Genomic DNA, 23,927 nt, shown 5'->3' with positions numbered 1-23,927 from the left:
ATTTATAATAAAAATTCGTCAGTTTTCTCTTGTGCCACAAAAATATCTCATGGTTTATGGTTCTGTAAACCTTCAGAACTCACACAGGCTAAATACATACCTTTTGGAAAAATAATCATATACACATATATAAAGGGAAGATTTTCCTCATAACACTTTGATACGATCGATTACAATGTTTCTACCACTTTTCCCCCTCTTGAATTTCATAATCCAACTTATATTTGGTTATTCTTTCAAATTTCTCATATCAATGTCAAAAAACATCAATCAATAGTGAATACGTACAAATTTAATAGGAGCAGGAAGTTGGTAGCTTCTTTTTTTTTTTCCATGTCAGACATTAGTTGGTAGCTTTGCTTTCTAAAATAATTATGAAGCTGGCATGGTGGCTCACGCCTGTAATCCCAGCTACACAGGAGGCTGAGATCTGAGGATTAAGGCTCAAAACCAGCCTGGGCACAAAAGGAACCTATACTCTTATCTCCAATTAATGTCTAGAAAACGAGAAGTGGGGGCTTGGCTCAAGGGTAGTTTTGAGCTGTAGAGATCAGGGACAACACCCAGGTAGCCTTGAGCTGAAAAGCTTAGGGACAGTGCCCAGGCCGAGTTCAAGCCACATGACCCACAAAAAAAATGATTATGAAATTTTAAAGTTCTTAGTGCTTATATGATACTGAGGCTTGCATTCAATGCCTGTGCACCGTACCTTAGGTTTTTCACTCAGACTAGTGTTCTACCACTTGATTCACAGTTATACTTCCAGCTTTTGCTGGTTAACTGGAGATAAGCACCTCAAGACTTTCCTACCCTGGCTACTGTGGAACTGTAATCCAGATTCCAGCCTCCAGTGTAGCTGGGATTATAGGTGTTCAGCTTAGCATTGGCTATCTTTTTAAGTATTGTTTTATGCTCAGTCTGGCCTGAACTGTCATTTTCTATTTGTGCTTTCCTCATCACTTAAGATGACAGGCATGTGCTCTTGTATCTAGCCTTTAATGGCGGTAGATTGTGGTGATCTCTCATGCTTGAGCTGACCTTGAACTGTAATTCTACACTCTTCACCTCCTGGTTAGTTAATTATATTATCTTAATCTTTGCCATAGCCTTTTGAATGTATGGTGGATCATTCTTAATTTACCAGTCAACTTGTGCTTATCACCTGCATATATTTTCATCCATTAGCTATAAAATGTTGTTTCTGCTAGGATTCAGGTTCTTACTGAGTAGAAGAAAGAGAAAGAAATGAACAGAAGTAAAAAGAGGCCAGTGAAGCTTTTGGTTATTGCTTCCTAGGATTCAAACATTCATCTTAGAGTTTCTTACTTCTGTAAATATATAGTTGACAGTTCTCTCATATAAATATTGCAAAACAGTTCATTCTCTTCAACATGATAAATATTCTTCTCAATGTTGTAAAATAACTTTACTATATTACAAAAGGTAGTAGATTAGTCACTCACAAATAATTTAAGAAATATTTCGGATTTTTCTCTAACATCACAATGTATAATTCCATTATTGTTTATTTTGTGGTTGTTTAGTCCTCCTATTTTTTCAGTGGCTTTGCCATTCTAATTTTTCAAAGTAGTTCTTAGCTAGCAGTGGATATTTATGTAAAAAAAAGAATAACTTCAAAGAGTTAATACTTCCAAGATAAATGCACAAATCAATCCTTGGGAATAAAATAGTCCACCTGTAAGTATTCAAGTTTGCTTACATATTATTGCCAAAGTACATCCATCTTTCCTTAACATTAGAAGTGTTTCATTAAAAAGGAATAGCTACTACTTGTTTTATGCTCATCTTTACAAAAGCATAGATAAATCATTGAATAAATTCAAGTATATTGCATATATTTATTAAATGACACAAACTAATAACAACTTTTAGTAATATTGTAGAACATCAACTAAAGTCATAATAGCCCAGAAAGCTAATATGTAAGGTAGACATTTGGAAAGAACACTGATATAGACACAAAATTGAAAGTTTAATTTTCAGGCTGGAGGTATGGCTCAAGTCAAATAGAATTTCAGCCTTGAACAAGAAAATTTTAATTCAAATTGTTGGTATACATTTAATGGACAGGTTTATATTTCATTAGATAATGTTTTCTGCAAACCATCCTATCATTAGAGGAAAGGAAAAAGCAGTTTAAGAAGAACAATCTTTGGCTAGCATCTTAACATGTAATTTGGGGCTTTACCAGTCATATCTGCTACTTCCACTAACACAATGCTCCAATGACATTTTCAATTCAGCATGACAATTGATGAATACAACACATCATAGCCAATGTTGCCTTGATTTCATCATATCCCTTCCCCACCAGGCCTACCAATGATTTTTTAGAGTTGAGTAACAGGTTTGCAGTTCCAACTTTTAAGATATCTCTCTGCTATGTTGCTAAACTCCTCAAGGATTTGAAGAAACTAGTTCTAGTGTCTTCTAGCAGTTGATATTTCATCTATAATGAATCAGGCTCCTATTCCTGGAAAACATATTCTATCTTTGAACCTTTCTCTCAGATCAGACCACTAATTTCTTTGTCTATTTCTTAAGCTTTCCACCTCCTGTCCCATTTTAATTTCAAGATTTCCATCATTCTCCTTCTCCCCCTGCCTCTGTGTAATGTGTTTTTTTTTTCTTAGCATATTGTCTTGTTATGCTGCCACTGGCTAATTCCACTATCCTTACACTGATTGCTCTGAGTTGAACTGACTCTTTAACAGCTATAGATCATACTATGTTTTACTTAAAGCTCAAGTGTGTTCCCTCTTCTGAATGATATGGCTTAAATTTCTGAGCATGACATACAAGCTCCATACTTGTCTGTTTTGCAGTCTCACTGCTTACATTTTCATATGAATACTTCACTTCCGGAAGGCCATTTGATTTAGTTTTCTGAATGTGGTAGATCATTTCTGCCTTGGCAAATGCTGTTCCTCAATCAAAGTACTCTCACTCCAATAGCTATGGATCATTCTTCAGGCATAGATCAATAATCCTGGAAGCCTTGCTTTACTATTTTCTGAACAATGGTTATCTTATTTGCATTATCGTTGTCTCCATAATTATTGCAACTATCAGTGGATTAAGATCTCAATATTTGTGTTCTTTTTAAATAAATTGGTTTTTTTTTCTGGTTCTTCCTTAGCCAGTAAACTTCTTGACTATGATTATCTTGTTTTTCTAGATACATCAACATAGCTTCAACATAAGATAGTTGTTAAGCAATGTATCTTCCATTAATAGAATATTTAAACATTCTCTTTACTGTCATATATATGTTAAGCTTATTAAATTATTTTCATTTCCATGAAGAAAATCCTTTATATGCTACTTAAAGCCCCAAAAGTTGGGGCTGGGCTTGAGGCCTAGAGGTAAAGTGCTTGAAAGAGCCCTGGGTTCCATTCCTGGGTACCACATGCACAGAAAAAGCTGGAAGGGGTGCTGTGGCTTAACTGGTAGAGTTCTAGTATTGATAAAGCCCAAGGACAGTGCCCACGACCAGAGTTCAAGCCCCAGAACTGGCAAAAAAGAAAAACAAAAACCCCCAAACTCCAAAGGGTGGATATCCTTGATTTCTGTGCATTTTTAATTGGAAGAAAACAAGAAGCTATTGCTTTACATAGTGGTAATTAGTAAATAACAGAAACTGAAAGAAATATACCTTTGACTTTCTATACGAAGTATGCTCCTAAGTTCTTCAGAATTCATTCACATTTTAGCTATTACAGCAGTTTAATAAACATCCTATATTTTATAAGCTGACTTATCATAAACCCAAACGACGGAGAGGATTGTCAGTAATTGGAACTAAAGCCCAGTGTTGAGTCCTTATTCCAGCAAGCTATTCTGGAGCATGTGTTCATGCTATCTCCGTAACCTGTGGCTCCTTATCGATTCCATGAGCTCCAGCAGCCTTGGGAGGTTACATAGATGCCTATGGTAGGAGCATGTTTTCACGGAGCTTTGCGCATGGCAAAGGGCTACACAAGCACATGTATAATGCGGCTATGCATTAGTACTAGGCCTGAGTTAAGATTGCCATTTATTGTTTACCTGACCCCAAGTAAACCAGTCCTGCGCTTTTGAAGATTTCCAGTTCTCTGTTGTTAACCCAAACCATCCTCTCGCAGCCAGCCTTGGTTGAGGTCCTTTTATTAGTAGATCAGTAAGACTCCCCATCGGGGGGAGAATGTCATGAGATGTAGCTGGAAAGCCTGTCCCTTGTGTGTCTGACTCCTCGAGTAACAACTGCTATTTGGGCTTGGGAGCTGGTGATGGAAATCGGTGGTGAATTAGTTCCACTGTGCGCCATTGCCCGCCAGCCAGCCAGCCGGATCCCAGCACGGTCTACCCAGCACGGAACGCACCCCCGACGCTGCCCCGGCCCCCCTGGGTGCGGACTGGGGACCCAGGGAACTGGCAATCAGTTCTGAGAGCGCTGCGCCCTGCCTTCTATGGCAGGGCTTGCAGCGGAGCCCCAGACGCCCACTGGAGGCGGCGGCGGCGATCCCCTGCCCCTGCCTCTCAGCCCCGCCCAGGGCAATCCGCGCCAGACGCCCGGCAGGCGGTGGAATCTTTGTGGCGGGAGCCCAGTCGGTGTTGAGTCCGCCTCAAACCCCCAATCCAGAAACGAAAAGAAAACCATCGGGCTAGGCTCTGCTTCGAATCCCCGTGTCATGGCGCAACTGCAAAACCCATCTAGCAGTCAGCGGTGGAAAAGACAAAGTTAAAAAAAAAAAAGTCCCCCCCCCACGCCCCGCCAGCTCCAGCCCGTTTTAATACACATGCCATGACTTTTATGATCTGGACTTGGAGCATCAACAGCAGCCAGAGCGAGGGACTTCCAGGTGGAGACCCGAACTTGCCCGTGTTTTACATTCCCCGCCCCCCCCCACCCCATGTGTTAAGTTAGGGTCCGGGACGCGGCGGTGAACCTGTCCTCCCCGCTCCTGAAGCCGACATCACCTCTAACAGGGGAGCGTGGAGGGTGCTGGCTGGTGCTGGCACAGTGATCTCTGGCCGGGCGCCTCGCGTGGCCGCCTGGCCCCTCACTACCCGGGGCTATCCAAGCACCCCCGGGGGCCTGGCCGTGGCCGGGGCTGCTGCGGCGGCTGCGGCGGCTGCGGCGGCGGCGGCGCGCGCGCATGCGCACGGGGCGGCCCCGCGCCCGCTCCTCAACATTCCATTCCACGTGTTGCATGTTGTAGGCGCCACAGGTTCCCCACCTGCGCCGGGGCGCGCGGGGCGCTCGGCATCCGTGTCCGCGGGCATCGAGGGAGCTCGAGAGACGGGAGGGGGCTCGTGGGTTCGGACCGAGAGCCCTTGCCCCGCACCCTCCGCTACCCCCCAGGCGCTCAGGCTAGTCTCCCCCCTCCCTCCATCCCCCCTCCTCTACGCTAACTCCGCCTATTCAATCCCGGCGGCGCCCCGTCTCCGCGCTCCGCGCTCCTCCCGGCTCCCGCCCGCCCCCCTCCGCCCCGGTGGGAGGAAAAACACTCGAGCGTCTCAACTCGACGTGTCCGGAGAGCCCGGGCCACTTTCCCTTTCGTTCCGCCGCGGCCAGTCCCGCGGCGCCCTGCGATCCGCGGAGTGCGGCTGCCCGGAGAGGGGCGTGGGTGAGGCGCCCCGGGGCCGCGGGCCGATCGGCGGGGTTCCCCGCCCCCGAGCACCATGCTGGACCCCTCTTCCAGCGAAGAAGAGTCGGACGAGGGCTTGGAAGAGGAGAGCCGCGATGTGCTGGTGGCGCCCGGCGGTGCCCCGCGAGCGCAGCCGGCCCAGGCTCGGGAAGGGCGGCGGGACGCGCCGGGGCGCTCCGGTGGCGGCAGCGGTGGTGTCGGAGCCGGAGTCGGAGCCGGAGCGGCCCGACCCGTGAGCCCCAGCCCCTCGGTGCTCAGCGAGGGCCGGGACGAGTCCGAGCGGCAGCTGGACGAGGAACAGGACCGGAGGATCCGCCTGCAGCTGTACGTGTTCGTGGTGAGGTGCATCGCGTACCCCTTCAATGCCAAGCAGCCCACAGACATGGCCCGGAGGCAGCAGAAGGTGAGTGGTGGGGACTGGCCGCCTCCTGCTGCCACTTCTCCCAGGGGTGGGGTTTCCTCCAGCCAAAGCTCTCTGGGGGCAGTTCCTGGAGAGGGTGACAAGTGTGTGTGTGTGTGTGTGTGTGTGTGTGTGTGTGTGTGTGTGCCTGTTTCACCTTATCGGGCCCCTTGGTAGGACTTTGATGGCAAGCCTGCCCCCCAGAGCTGGCTTGAGTTGTCACCTTCACCTTCACCTAAGACCGAGTCACACAGACAGACAGACAGACAGACAGGCAGGCAGACAGACAGAGCCTGTGGCCCTGCAGTAGGTGCACCTGGGCAAGCTGGGCTGTTGGTGGATTCCAATGTAATTCCCATCAACTTTAATAGCTAACCAGCAGTGTTCCACTGCTGTCCGCTGGCCTGATGATCCTGGCTAGAAGTGGGCTTTGCTGTAGGGAAGAAGGAGCTGAGTGACACAGGTGGAGCCTGAGCACTTTCCTTCTGCTAGCCAGAGAGAAATCTCCACTAGGGTCGTAGGGTTAGAGATTTCCCTGGGCAGCTTGGGAAAAAGAAAAGAAGAAGAAAAAGTTAAAGCATTAGGTTTCCCATATTGCCATTCAGCTAAGTACATAGAACCCCCACACTGAAGAAGGTATGAGTGGAGTGGGATGAGCGAGTGAATCTTGGTTGGAGCAGGCTCACCTAGTGATGAAAAAGGACGTATGTGTGCAAAGATTTCTATTCGGCTGTTTTTCCCAAAGAGGTAAGGAGTTTGTGTCAGGCTTTAAAACAAGACCCTAGGGTCTGATGTTCTGTATTAGAGAAAGGTACTGCCTTAAATTGCCCTAACTGAATAAATGTTTACAACAGAAACTGTCTTGGAAGCCTTGTTAATAGAACTCTGAGCCTGGAAGGTTCTGAAGACATCTAGAGTGTGGGGAGAGAGAGAAGGGAGAGAACACGCCACAGAGGTTGTAGTTTGCTCAAGGCAATACACAATTATGTGCCCAGTTTTACTCATTTTCTGAAAAAGCAATCAGTGTATCTAATGCCAGTATAGTGCCATTTTCCCTGTATAACCCATGACCACAGTTAGATGTATGCTTGACAAGTAAATATTGTGCATATTTAATGGAAACAACTTATTGAATTTGGGAATCCAGACTATAGTTAACATGTATTATATATACTTACGAGAGGGTAGATTGTATATTAAAGATGCTCCCCAACTTTTTTTTTTTAAACAAGAACTAAACTGGGCAGCTATTTTGGAATCATTCATTCTCTCAAGGGAGGTGGCGGGAGGGGGTATTCCTCTAAAGCTGAAGGCTAATCACACAGGTCTTGAGGTAAATCAACTCTCTGGGTGGATCACCAGAAGAATGTTAGAGCAAGAAGAAATCCAACCAGATCCAACATAGTAGAGGACAGAAATAGGTCAGAGTTGCCTTTCCCAGTACCATCCTGCTTGACATGATTGAAGCCACCATCCTCAGGTCAGGGTTGAATGCCTTGAGGTGTTTTCTTCAGTCCTCTGTTGTTTGTGTTGAGTCTGATCCCAGGCTGTCACCCATTGCATCTTCTGGCCTCCAACACAAGCAGCTCTCAACTCTAGTAGGCATTCTTTAACTAAGTGTAAGTTTTCACATTTGTACTGCGATAAGATCCCATATAAACTGTAAAAATATCAAGTGCCCAGTTTACCATTCATTTAAACTTCATTGTTTGTGTGGTAAGTATAGAAATATGTTTGGTAAACTTGAGAAGCTATTTCTATTTGGAATATTATCCTTGGAGATGATTTTGCAATAAGCCATTTAGTCCTAGAAGACTTATACAGTAAATGGTTTCTGTAGTGTGTTAGTAGAGACTCTCTCTGGTTGTTCAGTAGTGCAGGTCTCCTGACTCCTCTTGTTTAAACAGAATGTTTGTTTCACCACAAGTTATTTGAATTGGCAAACAGGTGCATTCAGAATACGGCTGAGGAAGCTAAAGAAGCTTACCGAGACCTTTCCGGAACCATTCCTAACTTTAAGCATGATGGAAAACAACACGTATTCTGTGCACAATTATTTGGAATGCTTAGACATTTTAGTCTTATAAATGTTGCGAACATCAGGCATAATCAGATAACTTTTGTGAAATAATTTTTGGTTCTCATTAAAGAAGAACACCTGTAACAACTTACATATATATTTTATTCAAATAGGCTCTTGTACAGTTTTTAATTCTTTTAAGACATGCTGCTTGCTAAAGGGAACTAGAGAAATTCTTGGCAGTCATATTTTCTCCTAGGACAAAATGAAATGCGAATTTAACTATATTCATGTGAATTTGATACACAAGCCAATAATTAATGCCAAAAACTTACTTTAACTCTTAAATTATACAGTTGAGTTATATAAAAGAAGTAACAGGATAATTGCAAAATCACTAATCCATTGTATATTTTTATTCATTATCTTCAAGTAGTAGACATCCAGTAGAAAGATTTAATAGCTTAAATTATTGTCATTGAAGTGGTGTTTACTCTCTTCTCCCAACTTGAAGAATTTAGAGACTCAGAGATCTGAGAAAATCACTGAGCTAAAGAGATTTTTCCCTTGAAGCTGGGACTTAGTTTCCTCATCAAAACCTTTTCACCATCAGGGCTGGTTGGTTTTTATGAATCACAGCAGAGACATAGTGTTATTTATTTTATTTTTATTTTTTTAACATGGCTAAAATAAAGGAAAGCTAGTAAAAGTGTGTCCATGAACTGTCTGAGAATGCTTAATTGCATGAAAATGCTTAATCGTATTAATTACTCAGATGACTAAACACAGGCATTTCTTTGCTTTGGAATAGGAGTGTTTCAACTCACAACAATAACAGTGGTCATATGCTAGGCAGCCCCTCTGATGATTACTATTGTTGATCCATAGCAAATCCTGAGGGTCAATACAGGCTAGACAACCTTGCAGAACACTTATACCACCTAACTGACCATCCTTTCAGTCGCACATATATTAGGAACACAAAGTGATGGGTTGTCATCACTGTTTTCAGGAGTAAAGAGGATATCACCCTCCGCTATCTTCCCATGCTTAATGTATTTATTTAGAGTGCCTTCATGCTATCATAGCATTAGCAGCAGTGATATTATTGGATGAGACCAAATCAATTAAGGATGGGATCAGTACTGAAAAGAGTAATGTAGCAAGAAAATGAGGAGTGCTTAATAAAGGTAATTATTTGCCAGAGTTTTAGAAATCCTTCAGAACCCAGCCAAATTAAGACACTGGATCGGTGTAAGGTGTGGAGATGATGAAAAGTGTAACAGTGAACACAGGACATGTTAAGTATGTTCATAGTCTTAAGTTCCTAGTTATAGTTACAATGCATAGGACTTAAAGTGTTGATCACTAAGTTGATAGTAATTTTTCTGTCACTATTGGCTTTTCATATTAGTAAAATTCAGATGTGGGAAAGAAACCAACTATTATTAATTTTTTAACAAGAAATAATGAAGATGGAACTGCAGTGATTAAAATTGTACCTGATAACTCAAGTTATGATTCATACAAGCACATGTTCTTTGCATGCCTATGTGTATTGCCATTGTTATGTGTTCTAAATAAACATTTTTGTGTAATCCTTCCACTTTTAAAATTTCCTTGATAATTCCAAGTTTAAGAAATATAGATACAAATAATTCCGTGATATTGCATATATTTCTTAGGCAAGAAGGACATGCAGGAGTGCATGTAGGGAAATGAAATCAAGTGAGATAATGGGAAGTGGGATTTTTTTTTTTTGCCTCCCATTGTCTCATTTGAATGTTAGTTTAGCGATCTTTTGATCTGAAAATTCCATATCCTAAACACTTCAAAATCTCAAAAGTTTTGAATATTGGTAAGTGGAAAATTCTATGACTGACCTCATCTGACCAAGGATAGTTAAACCACAGTAACACTAAAAATGCTGTGTAAAATTACCTTCAGGTTGTATATATAATACACACACACACACACACACACACACACAAACACACGTACATAAATCAATTTTTGTTTAGACTTGGGTCCTATTCCAAGATTTCTCTTAGATATATGAAAATGCTCATAAATAAAAAATCTGCAATATGGAATTTTGGTCCCAAGAATTTCAAGATGATGTAAATTCAAGCTATGTATTAGAGTGGACATTTGTATCTTCCTTTGGAAAGACAGTAATTCCTATTTTTTAATTATATGCTTTTTAGTCTTCTTGATACTTCCATGATCCCCAGGTTCATGAAAAAAACCACTTGTATTAGGATAAACTACAGATTTGTAAAGATTGTGAATCACTTTTTTCATGATAAAGGGTTATACTATGACTGAATGTTACATTGCCCTACATTTAGTGACTAAAGAGACAGTTGTGGTTTGAGACTGTATATTCTTTTCTTTTTTTTTTTTTTTGGTCAGTTCTGGGGCTTGAACTCAGGGCCTGAGCATTGTCCTTGGGCATTCCTCAAGCCTAGTGTGCTACCATTTGAGCCACAGCAGCACCACTTCTTGCCTTTTCTGTGTATGTAGTACCAAGGAATTGAACCCAGCTCTTCGAGCATGCTAGGAAAGCACTCTACCACCAGTCCACGCTCTCAGCCAAGACTGTATATTCTTTTTTTTTTAATTTTTATTTATTTATTTAATTAAAGAATTTATTAACATTGATTTATACATCATATTTCAAATGTCATGTTTAACAAACAAGTATTTAAGAAGGGAAACACTATATACAATCACTGGCACTTAGTTTTCAGAACATAATAAAAATTAAGCTGAAGGTTTAAGACTGTATATTCTTAATGCCTTGCATGTTATATAAGAACTCAGTTCAGTTCATGTCTCTTGGCTTTAGGGAAGTCTCAAGAGTTTAGCTCATACCTCATATTGTTAGATATAGGATGAAAGATAGAAAGGTCAAGTTAGAAGGCCTTCCTTCCAGTGTTCCGTGGAAACTAGTGTTCCTAGACATGCATGGTATCTCCAGAGCTCATCCTAGCTTTGTGGAGCAAGTCATTAAAGTGCAAATAGCTACTGGTATGTGAAATAGCTGCGGTATGTCATTAACAAATCCCAGAGACAAATAGTATGAAAGCTCCATGGCGTATCAGTATTTTTTGCCTGTAGACTAAGAGATTTGATGATGGTCCAAATGCTATGATCACAGTGAACCAGGATCTTTTGTGCACCTCGGGATTTGGTTTGGTGCAAATACAGGATAGATTACATTGCTCTTGATTTTAATGATGGGGAATCTTGTTTTCTGTGAGTAAGGTACTGCATGTTAAAGGAAAATCTTAGATGAGTGAAAATGGCACCTACAAAGCCATATAATGAGTGATTGTTGTCCTTAATGTACTATGTTATCTTTCATCTCTTTTGCTGTCCCTTGGTTATCTCATATTGTTACAGTATCTCACTTTGTTATCTGATATATTACATATATTTGTATTTGGTTATTTGAAATTGGATAGGGAAGGGGGGAAAACAAGATGAGGGGTGGGGGTAGGGGTAGGGAAACGGGGACCAAGACATGAGAAAGGATATCAATGTATGTGAATTAATGCACCTCCTATCTGGCAAATATAATGTAACCCTTCTATTAATTACAATAAAAATATATGAAAAAATCCATGTTGCTTTAGCTGCTTCATCTAGCTCTGCACAGTGTCCTGAGACCACAGCACTTAATTTGATGGAATGAGTTGTGCTAATGAGAATTCAGAGTGAATGAGTTCTTGGCTACTTCCTTTCCAAAGTTGAAATCAGTTGTTATTTTGATGTGTGATGACTGCTTAGAAAGTGAAATAAAATACTGTCATTGTTTTCCCTCTTTTGTGTCTTTGTTGTTGTTGTTTTTTAATGGAACGAGATTCATTAAAAACAGCAAACCAGTTTGTAAGGCCATTAAAGATTTTAAAGTAAAGTTGCACTGTGGCCCAAAGTGGTAAAATTCTAGCCTTCAGCAAAAGAGCTCAGGGACATTGTCCAGGCCCTAGTTCAAGACCCATAACTGCCAAAAAAAAAAAAATGGAAGTTTAAAAGGCAAATTGAGAAAGCTGACTCTGACTGCCAGATTATGAAGTACGAGAATTTTGAATTGGAAAAAAGTATTACAAGGTATCATTTGCTGTGAGGTAGGCCACTTTTGGGTGCTTGTACTGCTTTATATGCATTTCAAATTAATTGACACTTGTTGATCAGCAAGTAAGATGTTGGTCTACATACTACTTATGTTTCTATTTTTAGATAATTGAAAACCTTATGATTGTAAATAGGCTAACAGAATAAATGATGTTCCCTAGAATTTGAAGAGTATCCAAGTATCAAACTGTGGAATTGTCATCCCCACATTTTTCGAAATTTTATTTGATGTTGATTGAATTTAGGTTACCAATAGAGTTTTATATGATTTCCTTTCTTAAGGACATTTTATGATCCTTAGTTTTGGCTGCACATTACAATTACCTGGAGAGCTTTAAAAAAATCCCATTATCCAGGTTGTACTCTAGACTAATTAAATCTGTCTCTTGGGGTGTAGTCTTAAAACTCCCCAAGTGATTTCATTGTACAGCTGAGGGTGAGATCCACTGTTCTAAAGAACAGGATAAAAATGGCTGATTTTCACCTAGGCAAGGTGAGAAGTATTTGAAAAGTACAAGTGAGATATTAAATAATTAAAGAGGTTTTCTATAGTGGAAAACTAAATGATATTCTGAGCAATGAAGAATGGAGATCTAAATAAAATAATAGAATTTCTTGAGGCAGTACAGAGGTTATGCTGGTGCATACGTATTTAGACTTTTAATTATGTGATTCCTTGGAGGCTATTAATGTACTTTAGGAGTTGTAATTCATTCATTATAAAAGCACATGTAGATCGTAATATCAGCAACAACAGAAGATAAATACTGGGCGCTGAGTGTAAGAATGAATGTTGCTCTTTGTACAAATCTCAACTGTGTGAAGGAAAATATTGTGAAATCTCAAAGTTGAATCTAACTTAAGAAGTCTTATTGGTGTTTTATAGGCAGAATGTTGCCTTCCTGTATGAACCTGAATGATTTTACATTTATCAAAAAGTAAGCTTTAGAGGCTGGGAGTTTGGCCTAGTGATAGAGTGCTTGCCTAGCATTCATGAAGACTAGGGTTCGATTCCTCGGTACCACATACATAGAAAAAAGCTGGAATGGTGCTGTGGCTCAAGTGGTAGAACTCTAGCCTTGAGAAAGCCCAAGGACAGTGCTCAGGCCTTGAGTTCAAGGCCCAGGGCTGGCAAAACAAAATAAAACAAAACAAAAAACTTTAAATGAAACACTGATAGCTGACGCCTGAATTCCTAGCAACTTGAAAGGCTGAAAGCAAAAGGGTCCTGATTCAAGGCCAGCTCCATCAGAAAAGTTTATTCTATGCAGAAAGTAACCAGCATAAAGCTGTACTGATAATGTGGCTTAAGTGGCAAAGCGTTAACCTAGTAAGTGTGAGGCCTTAGTTCAAACCTACTATTACTTTAAAATACTAATTTTCCTAAGGCATTCTCAAGTAATTGTCTTAGTAAATAAAAGCATTGGAACTTAAAAAAAAAAGACCAGAGCACTTTGACATCTTCCACTAGCTCTAAGAATCTAACAGTCTTATGTAGGCAGTAAGGAAAATCTTGTTTTCCTTAACTTCAATTAACAAATCAAATTAACAGATTAATTGTGACTTGCAATTGGGAGCTTACTATTTTAGGAAGCATTACTGATTCTCTGCTTGGGGAAACATTAACAATACTGTAAACTTGGAGATTGGGATTTAGATATTTTATAACATTCAAGTTGGTGATGAATTTCCACAATGGAAATATTACTGGAGTATAGGGCCTGAATGATTTAAAGGCTACCATTGTCAGTCTAATATTGGAAGTGATATTTAATGTGTTTTTTTTCTAGATGATTGTGAGGATCAGTTTTATGTATGCATATGTGTGGGTCTGCTAGGGGGGTGTCTGTCTGTCCTAATATCCTTTTCTCATTTTTCTTCTGAGATTTTGCTTTTATTTCCTGTTGATAATCTCCATGTTAAGGGTAGTGTTCCTTTGTGGAATATATTTTTATTCTCGAATAGCTGAAATAATATTTAATTTGCTTCCTTTTAAAACTGATTAGAGGATGAGGGGTGTGTGTGTGTGTGTGTGTGTGTGTGTGTGTGTGTGAAAATGTCTTCTCATTTTTCTTCTGAGATTTTGCTTTGCTTACTATTGATAATCTGTATATTAAGGTTAGTGTTGCTTTGCAGAGATTGTTCCTTACTCTTTGTATTTCATTTTGTTTCTAGATATGTTTCAAGTTCAATAACTTGTTCCTCATTTATGATCCCCAAAATTAACCACCTGGAATGAAAGCTTCATGTCAGGAGTTGAAGCTCCTTTCCCCACAAATAGCTAAGCAATAGCTGTAGCCTGTCCTTTTGTTATGTCTTACTTCCATTACTGAGGTTGTAAGGCTGGATTAGCCACATTTACTGTTACGTTCTATAATTCAACTGTTTACTGCGCTCCTACCATGTGAATTCCATTTCCCAGTGTTCTTTGGACATGTCATTTCAGCTATTACATTGGTAAAGATAGCCTTTAAATCATTTAGGCCCTTCGCTCCAGTAACATTTCCACTGTAAAAATTCATTGCCATCCTGAGGGTTATAAAATAAAAAATATTCAAACCATTAAGTTTACAAAGTTATGTGAAAATGTTTCTAGGCACACACTAGAAACTCAGTAATTTTCTTTAAAAGAAGGAAGCTCCCAATTGCAAACTATGACTAAACTATTAATTCAATTTGAGGAAAACAGTCTTTCCTCCCAGTCCCCTTAAGAAATGTTAGAATAATTTATATGTAATTTGTGTGTATGTATCTTTCTTTTTACATCCATTTCTGGGTTATATATTTTAATAGATTAACCTAGTTTTTTCCCTGTTGACAACACTGTATAATTTTGATTGATGATAATACATATTTTATTATGTTAATTAACAATAATTTCTCATGGAGAAATTCTTATCTGGAATAGTATATTTGCTGGATTCTGGCTGCTTCATGTGTTAAGTGGGGCAACTGATCAAATAAAATTATTTTTGTGATTAGATCAAATCATATGATGTGACCCTCTGCACTTAATGCAGTACTTAATACATACATGTGCTCCACTTTAAATGCTATCATTTAATTTTAATTTTCAATTTAATTAAGCCTGTTTGGAAAACTGATACTAATACTACATTCAGTCCTTTAGAAGCACAGTATATCTCTATGTTGAGTTTGGATGCTTATGATTTTGAAATTGATTTTTGACTGTTTTCATCTTTCAGATGCTTTATTTTGAAACTTTTGTATTTTACTGTTCTTTTTGCATCCAGTCTTTTCCTGTAATCTGTCCAACTATGGATCTGTTAGCTAGCTTTAATTTTTTATAATGGATCATATTGATGATACATATTGATTGTATATAGTTTACTGAGTATTGATCCTTTTAGATTTTCTACATACATGGCTGAATTTTGTACTGATATGGATGGATTCTGTTCCTATCCAGTAGTCATCTTTCCTCTGTGTTATGTGATACAGCACTGTTACTAGTTACCAGCATGCTTGTCTCTTGGCTTTACCTTTACTGGAGAATGCTTTAGATACTCACCAGTGGTTACTGGAAAGGATTGTAGGAGAGATTTTCTTGTTTAATAATTATCATCTTATTTTTATTAAGACAGGGACTGTTGTTGAATGCTAACAAAATTTGCTTTTTTTCTGATTAGTAGAGATGATTAATTTACTAATATTTCATATTTATTGAAGTTTCTTTTACAAAAGTGTGAGGTCTCACAGAATTCTTTTTTTGGGGGGGGGAGAGAAGGGATTGGTGCTACTGGGATTTCAACTCATGACTTTATACTTGCCATGTAGGTGTTCAACCTCTCTACCACTTGAGCCATGCTTCTAACCTTTTTGTGCTTTTGTTATTTTCCCTATATGGTCTCACTTGAGGACCTCAAGCTATTATTTATGCTTGTTGGACAGCTGAGATAATAATATTATGGTGCCCAGCTTTTTATCTGTCAAGGTGCAATCTTACACACTTTTTGCCCAGGCTGGCTTTTATCTGAGACCCTCCCAGTCACTGCCTTCCAAGTAACCAGAATTACAAGTTTGAGGCATGTTCTGAGCGGATACTTGGATTTTTGAACACATTCGCCAATCAAATTATAGACATTTGAAACCTATCTTAGAATATTTTTTAGCCTTTGAGAAATCTTCAATATTCTACATTCAAATAGGATAATTGCATCATTCCAAAAAATGGATTACTTCTAGATTTTGCAGTGTAATATTAGAAGGTTGCATGCATTTTCACTTACTTTCTCACTGTCTTTTATGTTGACTCTAAATATTTTTAAATCAGAATTCTCCCTTTTGAGAAATATTTACTAATTTCTTTTGACATCTCTAGTTTTCACAAATTTGGCTGTTAACTGTATGTGCTCTCATAAAGCAACAATCAGTGGTATATGCCTTTGTTTCTCTATCTTTTTTTAACTTTTAAGGGGGCTGAGCCCACACTGGTGGATTAAGGGAGTAGTTCTTTCTCCTGACTCTTTGGTTCAGGTGCTTGCTTACTTTATTGTGCTGTGTGATGAGAATATGAAAATGTATAAAGCTATGCATTAGCATTTGTCAGTGCACTGTTTTGTGAAATTTATTTATTGTTGTTGTTGTTGGTTGTGGTCATGGGCTTGAACTTACAGTCTGAGCACTGTCCTTAAGCTTTATTTGCTCAAGGCTAGTGTTCTATCACTTTGAGCCACAGGGACACTTCTAGTTTTGTGATGGTTAATTTTAGATAAAAGTCTCATACACTGCACTGTCCAGGCTGGTTTCAAACTACGATTGTCCAATCTCAGTCTCCAGAGTAGCTAGGATTACAGGTGTGAGCTACTGATGTCCAGCTCATGCAATGTGTTTTTTAGGCCTTTTATGATATTTCATTCATTTATTCTTCTTATTTCCTACTTGACATGATAATACATCAGAGGAGCAGTTTAAAACTTTGAGTGGCCAAGCAAATATTTTCTCCTTAGGTTTCTTGTCTTATGGCAATGAAAGTTTACTGACATATTCTTAGCATTGTACTGTATAGTGAACTTTAAATTGTCTATCACAAATTAGTATATGTTTTGACTTTGGGATTAAAAGTGTGTTGAATATCATTTTTAAATGTGCTAAAGATTTTAAGAGATAATCACTGAGAAAACAAGACACGTTAAAAACAATTTCACAAGAGAATCGATAATATTGTTAAGATGACAGTACTCCTTAAGTTGATGTTCTGATTCAGTGAATTATCTATCAGTAGTAGCTAGCTTCCTTGTTAAATATCTTATAAATGTCATTACTGTTCATTATTTGGCATTAAATTATCCTACATATAGAAATATTTTGCATTTGTATCCATATTAAATTCATAAGGTTTGATAATAGACTCATATAGATGTATGAATTTATACTTATAAACAATAAAAGTATCTCCTTTTCATCTGTTTATTAGTTGAAAGCTGTACTGTTTGGATTATTGTTCATCATAAGAAGTCTGAACAAAGGGGCAGTCAGTCCCTTCTCCCCCAAGCCCATTTTGTTTTTTTTTGTTTTTTTGTTTTTTTTAATATAGCAATTCCTTCTTTGCCTGGCTGGTTTAGAGCATGATCCTCCTATCTCCACCTCCCGAGTAGCTGGAATTGTAGGTTGTTCACCATCATTTCTGGTCTAAGCAAAATTATTTCTCACCAATAATTCTGCCTGATCTTCATTTTATTAAGGAAGTCTGAAATATTTTATTACTCATCATTGTTTTTTTTTACTTTATTGCTTTCCATTTTGTGTACTGTTTTCTATTTCTCTTGGATTTTGTTTTATGTATTTTGCTTCCAGAACTGTAATCTGCTTATGGATATAAGTCACATACCAGGTACATTTTGAACAAAGTTCTTTTTTAAAAAGTGACATTCTCAGGGGAGAATTGGCTACCTGGGCTCAGGGCATTTCAGCTCTCTTGCCTTGGAGCTGTGGATAGATAGAGTCATACAGTACCACCTTCCGTTTTACTGACTCATGACTGTGCTTACTTTTTGATTCCAGGGGCAAATCACATGTGTTTTAGGAGGCTTCATCTCCAGTTTCTTTCATGTCTTACAAGGAAGTGGACATTTCCTTTTGTAATTGGGCCAGAGTTTTGTCTGGTCTTTTAAAAAATAAAGTTTGTACATTTTCTGGATCTGCCTGATATTTGTTTCATATGGAAGATGGAAAGAAGAAATTCTACCCCATGTATTCTTTCTACTTCAAATTTGGGGAAATGTGTTCCAAATTTTATTTAAGGAAATGAGTCTTAATTTGGCACTAAAAAGCTAAAATGCATACTGCTTTAGTTAGAAAGGCTTAAAAATGCTGAATATCCTGAAAAAAAATCTGAAATGTAACAGGACAACTGTAGCCTACATGTGCAAATCTCATTTCCTTAATCTCAAGGATTGCTCAGTAGTAAGTATGGGGATTGTGAGAAAACCCATTTTTATTCTCCCATCTCTTTTTCAACTAGGTCATATCTACTTTTGCATGTTTTACATAAGGAGATTCTATTTATAGGTTCCTCTGAAGATCTAAAACTTCTATTTATTTCTGATGAAAGTCATCATTTTGGAATAGTATATTCAAAATGAGAGGAAGTTTATAATGTCCAAATAATGGTGAAAAATAAGGTAGATGATTAAAGTATGTAACAACATAATAATTGATCATCATAGTGCCATATACTTGCTCACTGAGGCTTTGAATCCCTAGGGTTTGTTTGTTTATTTATTTATTGTATATGAATGTGTATGTCTGTGTTTCAGTACTGAGGCTTGAACTTAGGGCCTGGTACATTTTTATTTGATCAGTCATGGGGCTTGAACTCTGGGCCTGGGTGCTGTCCCTGAGCTTTTCAGCTTAAGGCTACCAACCTAACCCTTGAGCCACAGCCCCACTTCCTGTTTTCTAGAGATTAATTGGAGATAAGAGTCTCATGGTTTTATAGTGCCCAGGCTGGCTTTCATCTGCAATCCTCAGATCTCAGCCTCCTGAGTAGCTAGGATTACAGGTGTGAGCCACTGTGACCAGCTCCACACTAGCTTTTGAATCTAAATTCTTAGACCTCAGCCACTTGAGTAGCTAAAATTCTTATTTTATTTATTTTTATTTTTTTATTTTTTGCCAAAACTGGGTCTTGAACTGAGGGCCTGAGAACTGTCCTTGAGCTTTCTCAAGGCTATCATTCTACCATTTGAGCACCACTTCCAGCTTTTTCTGTGTATGTAATATCAAGGCATTGAATCAAAGGCTTTATGCATGCTAGACAAGCACTCTACCACTAGGCCACACTCCTAGTCCCCAAATCCTTGATTTTGGAGACACAGAGAGAGAGAGAGAGAGAGAGAGAGAGAGAGGGAGGGAGGGAGGGAGGGAGGGAGGGAGGGAGGGAGGGAGGGAGAGGGAGAGGGAGAGGGAGAGGGAGAGGGAGAGGGAGAGGGAGAGGGAGAGGGAGAGGAGAGGGAGGGGGAGGGGGAAGGGGAGGGGGAGGGGGAGGAGTGTGTGTGTGTGTGTGTGTGTGTGTGTGTGTGTGTGTGTGTGTGTGTGTGTATGTGTGAACTCAGGCCACGGTGCTGTCCCTGAGCATTTTGGTCAAGGCTAGCACCCTACCACTTGCCACAGCTCCACTTTTGGCTTCTTTTTACTCTTTGTTTAGAGAACAGCTTCTCATGGACTTTCCTGCCTGCATTGGTTTTGAAATTCAGTCCTCAGATTTTAGCGGCCTGAGTCGCTTGGAGTATAGGCATGAGCCACTGGCACCTAGCTTCTAATTTTTTTAAATTGTTATCAGTAAGGAGTTCTACAAAGGGGTTACAATTCCATAAGCCAGGTTATGTGTAAATTGCTTCTTGAACAATATCACCCTTTTTAAAATTTTCCCTTTTTACCACTTCCATGCCTGCCCACAAGTTACATAGTTGATTTTTTACATAGTATATATTGAATACAGTGACTGCATTTGCTTCTTTCCCCCTTCATTCCTGTGTCCCCCTTTATCCCCTTAAATAAAAAACAAAACAAAACAAAAACATGATTCCATTTCTTGGAATTTGTTTTTATGAATAGTGTTTTAGTGTTGGGATTATGTTTTTGGATTTCTCCTCTAATTGTATTCTGTAGTTAATTTGTTTGCAAATAAATGCATAGAGCCCTGTATAATTTAACATATCCTATTGCAATCAAATCTAGCTTCCACATATAAAACATGCACGATTCACCTCATCAAGCTTGTCTCTCTTCACTTAACATGATTTTGAACTTGATTTTTCCCTTACTTTTTATATCTTTTTAAGTATGTAAGAGAACAGGGATGTAAGGTTAAACAATTTAACAGATTTTTATTCTAAGCTTTTGAATACTCATAGTGAGTGGTCCTTTGGAAAAACAGATCGCTTGGTGTTCTGAGGGAAGATTTGGACACAAGAATAAAACTTGAGGGTTTTCATACAGGTGATAATTAACCATGACCTTAGATGAGATAGCCCAAGCAAAAGAGACCACAGCGAGAAGATTTTAATGAGTAGCCTTTAAAAAACTTTAAGATTTAAGGCAAGAGAAAAGACTAAGATGACAGAAGAAGTAGAAAATGAATAGCTTGATATACACAAAGAAAAGTCTATGTAATGGACCTAAGGACAGGGCTGTTTAATAGAAGAGAAAGCAGTATCCAGTGCTATTGCCAGGTCAGGAAAGACAGGAGTTGAAAATGGTAGCCAGATTTAGTGATAAGGAGGTGATCCACAACTTTGGTGAAAATAGCAACCCATTTTAAGTTCAGATTCACACAATCTACTTTTTTACATATTGACATTCCTAAGCATCGGATTTTATATGCAGAATTCAGCCTTTCTTACTTTAGCTGGTGAACAGCTTGAGTTTTCACTTGGGCCTGTGCCTTCCAACAATCAAGTTTCAGCAGGGTTGCTCTTTGTACAGATTTTTTTAGGGGGACAGAGACTGTATAAATATAAATGTATGAGCCTATATGCATATTTGTTGTACTTTGGTTTTAAAAATTAATCACACGTAGGATTCAAGTGTGATATAATTGAGAGAAAGGTCATCAAGTAGGCTGCCAGGGGTTATCTTTGACATTTAATGGGTACATATAAATTCACTTGTTTTCATTTCAATTGTAAAGTTAAAAAGCAACTTTAAAGAACTGCAAATCCTGGAATATATATACCTTAAAAAAATGGGATGAAATTAGGTTGCTCAACAAGATGCATGGAAGATTATAAGAAATAATGTCAGAAAAGCACCTTATATAGATAGTGTTTCTTGGGGGTAGATTTCAATGTATTTCTATTCTTTAAAAGATTCCCAATAATTTATATCCAGAGGGAAAACATTTGAATTTAGTCAACAAATCATGAGACAGTATTTACATTATCTTGGGCTCTGGAGAGCATAAGTGTGGGGAAGATGACACTTTGGAAGCTGATAGGATGGGATGAATGAATGACAAATGCATGGCAAGAATTTACATTTCCATTAGGGGATGGTGTTGTGTGTGGTGGGAGGAAATGACAGTTACTGCAGGTAAGATGATCAGGGGAAGCATCACAGAGGAGTAAGTACCTATTGAGCAAGACTTGAACTTAGTGAAAGATGAAGCCACCTGGAAATGGGAAGGAGGTGGGAAGAGCACAGAAGATGGTATTCACACAAAGTACAACAGGTCCCAAGGTGGAATGAATATGTTCTTCTTATAAAGAATAGCAAAGAGATCTGTGATGGCTGTGCTGGAATTCCTATGGCTAGCTTTTGTAAATTCTTTTTTTTTTAATATTTTTTCTTGTAATTAATAAAAGGGTTACATGATATTTGCCAGATAGAAGGTGCATTAATTCACATACATTGATACCCTTTCACATCTCTTGGTCCCCATTACCCTCCCCCCCCCATCTTGGTTTTAGGATGGTAAAACTTTCCAAATGTAAATGTGATGGTGAGACATTGAAAGATAATCTGATTAAGACTGTATAATTATCCTTTTGTCTGATCTAGAAATCCTTCCCCCCTACCACTTGAGAGCCATGCTTTTTTTTTGGGGGGGGGGTTATGAATCAGAGGGATGGGGTTGAAGTTCTGCCATCTAGTGGGCAAGAGTGGAACTAGGAAGAATAAGTTAGGCCTTGGAAATAGTTCAAATTTGAACAGGATAGTAACTTAGAAGGTGATACAGACTTTAGGAAAGGTTTATTCAATATTATTTAACTAAATTACTAAATGTATACAGAGAAATAGGGTGAAACCGCACTATTTTGAGATTCTAATGTAGCTACAATATGTAAGATGCTTTATTAAAATAACAACTATACTATGGCTAAATATCAGTCTTGCAGAATTTACAACAGAATGCAGTAGTGTCCTACTTTTTCAAGTGTCCTCATTTTCATTCTTAACTATTAAGGTTTTAAATTCTAGAAAAATATTTTATAAGTCAAAGAAAGAGGTCTATGTCACTTTTCTTCTTTTCTTTTAATACTTTAGCCATTACATCCTGTAGAGTGTGCAGGATGGGAGAATCCATTCATTTACAAAAGTGTTTGCCAACCCTCTTTCTACTTGCAGTATGGTTACGGATTCCTGCTTACAGACTTTCCAGTGGCAGTAGTAGGCAGGCTTTTAGTTTGTCTGATGACTGTATGACTGAAGGAGTCACTGCTCATCTCTGCCCCTTTCATTAGAAATGGAACTAAGCATCTTTGTCTATAGGAAATGTGACTCGTGAACACAGCCTTGGGAAATAACACAGCTGTGTTACTTCTCGTGTGTGAGAACAGGACAGGGATCTCATGAGATCATCAGTTTTGATGAAAATTTCAGGGGTGCCATGATTTTGTTCTTATGGAATTTGGAAGATAAGCCATAGACTTCTGAGATTTCTCCCTCTCCCTCTTTCTCTCTTTATCCCTCTCGTTTATTTTTCTTTTTTCTTTTTGCCAGTCCTGGGCTTGAGCTCAGGGCCTGAGCACTGTCCTTGGACTTTCTCAAGGCTAGAGCTCTACCACTTGAGCCTCAGCACCAAGATTTCGGCTTTTTACTATGTGTGTGGTACTGAGGAATCGAACCCGGGTCTTTGTGCATGTGAGGCAAGCACTCTACCACTAGGCCAAACTCCTGGGCCCTCTCTCCCTCTCTCTTCTTCTCTTTCTCTCTCTCTCTCTTCCTCCTCTCCCCCTTTCTCTCCCTTCTTCTTCTTCTCTCCATTTCTCCATTTATCTCTCTTTCTCCCCCTTCCTCCTCTCTCTTCTCCATCCTCCTCTCTCTCCCTCCCTTCCTCTTTCTTTCCCTCTCCCTCCCCTCTTTCTCTTCCTCTCCCTCCTCTCTCTCCCTCTCTCTTCCTCCCTGTTCCTCCTTCTCTTTCTCTCTTTTCCTCCTCCCCCTCTCCTCTCTCTGTCTCTCTCTCTGTCTCTGTCTCTGTCTCTGTCTCTCTCTCTCTCTCTCTCTCTCTCTCTCTCTCTCTCTCTCTCTCTCTCTCTCTCTCCCTCCTTCCCTCCCTCCCTCTCTCCCTCCCACTCTCCCTCCCTACTTCCCCCCCTCTCTCCCCCCCACCCCTGTTGTGGGCCTTAAACTCTAGAGCTGCGTGCTGTCCATGAGCTCTTAAGCTCAAGGCTAGCCCTCTACCAGTTAAGCCACAGCACCACTTCTCTTTTTTTTTTCTCTTACTGGCTAGAGTATCGGTCTCAGTGTAGCT

At 39.4% G+C, this 23,927-nt stretch overlaps 1 protein-coding gene across 8 annotated transcripts in view; it reads left to right on the top strand.

Moving 5' to 3' along the window:
* Nucleotides 1-5,618: 5,618 nt before the first annotated feature.
* Cadps2 (calcium dependent secretion activator 2) overlaps nucleotides 5,619-23,927 on the top strand; it is a 426,292-nt gene continuing 407,983 nt past the window's right edge. For all 8 annotated transcript variants that reach the window (XM_090333225.1, XM_090333224.1, XM_090333226.1 and 5 more), the window contains exon 1: nucleotides 5,619-6,054. In XM_090333225.1, the coding sequence (XP_090189351.1) occupies nucleotides 5,686-6,054 (369 nt within the window). In that variant the 5' untranslated portion in view covers nucleotides 5,619-5,685. The remainder of the gene's footprint in view (nucleotides 6,055-23,927) is intronic.

This window comes from Megascapheus bottae, chromosome 5 (genome assembly GCF_031878675.1).
Source record: "Megascapheus bottae isolate mThoBot1 chromosome 5, mThoBot2.hap1, whole genome shotgun sequence".
Lineage (NCBI taxonomy): Eukaryota > Metazoa > Chordata > Mammalia > Rodentia > Geomyidae > Megascapheus > Megascapheus bottae.
This window is presented reverse-complemented; position numbering and strand designations above follow the sequence as displayed.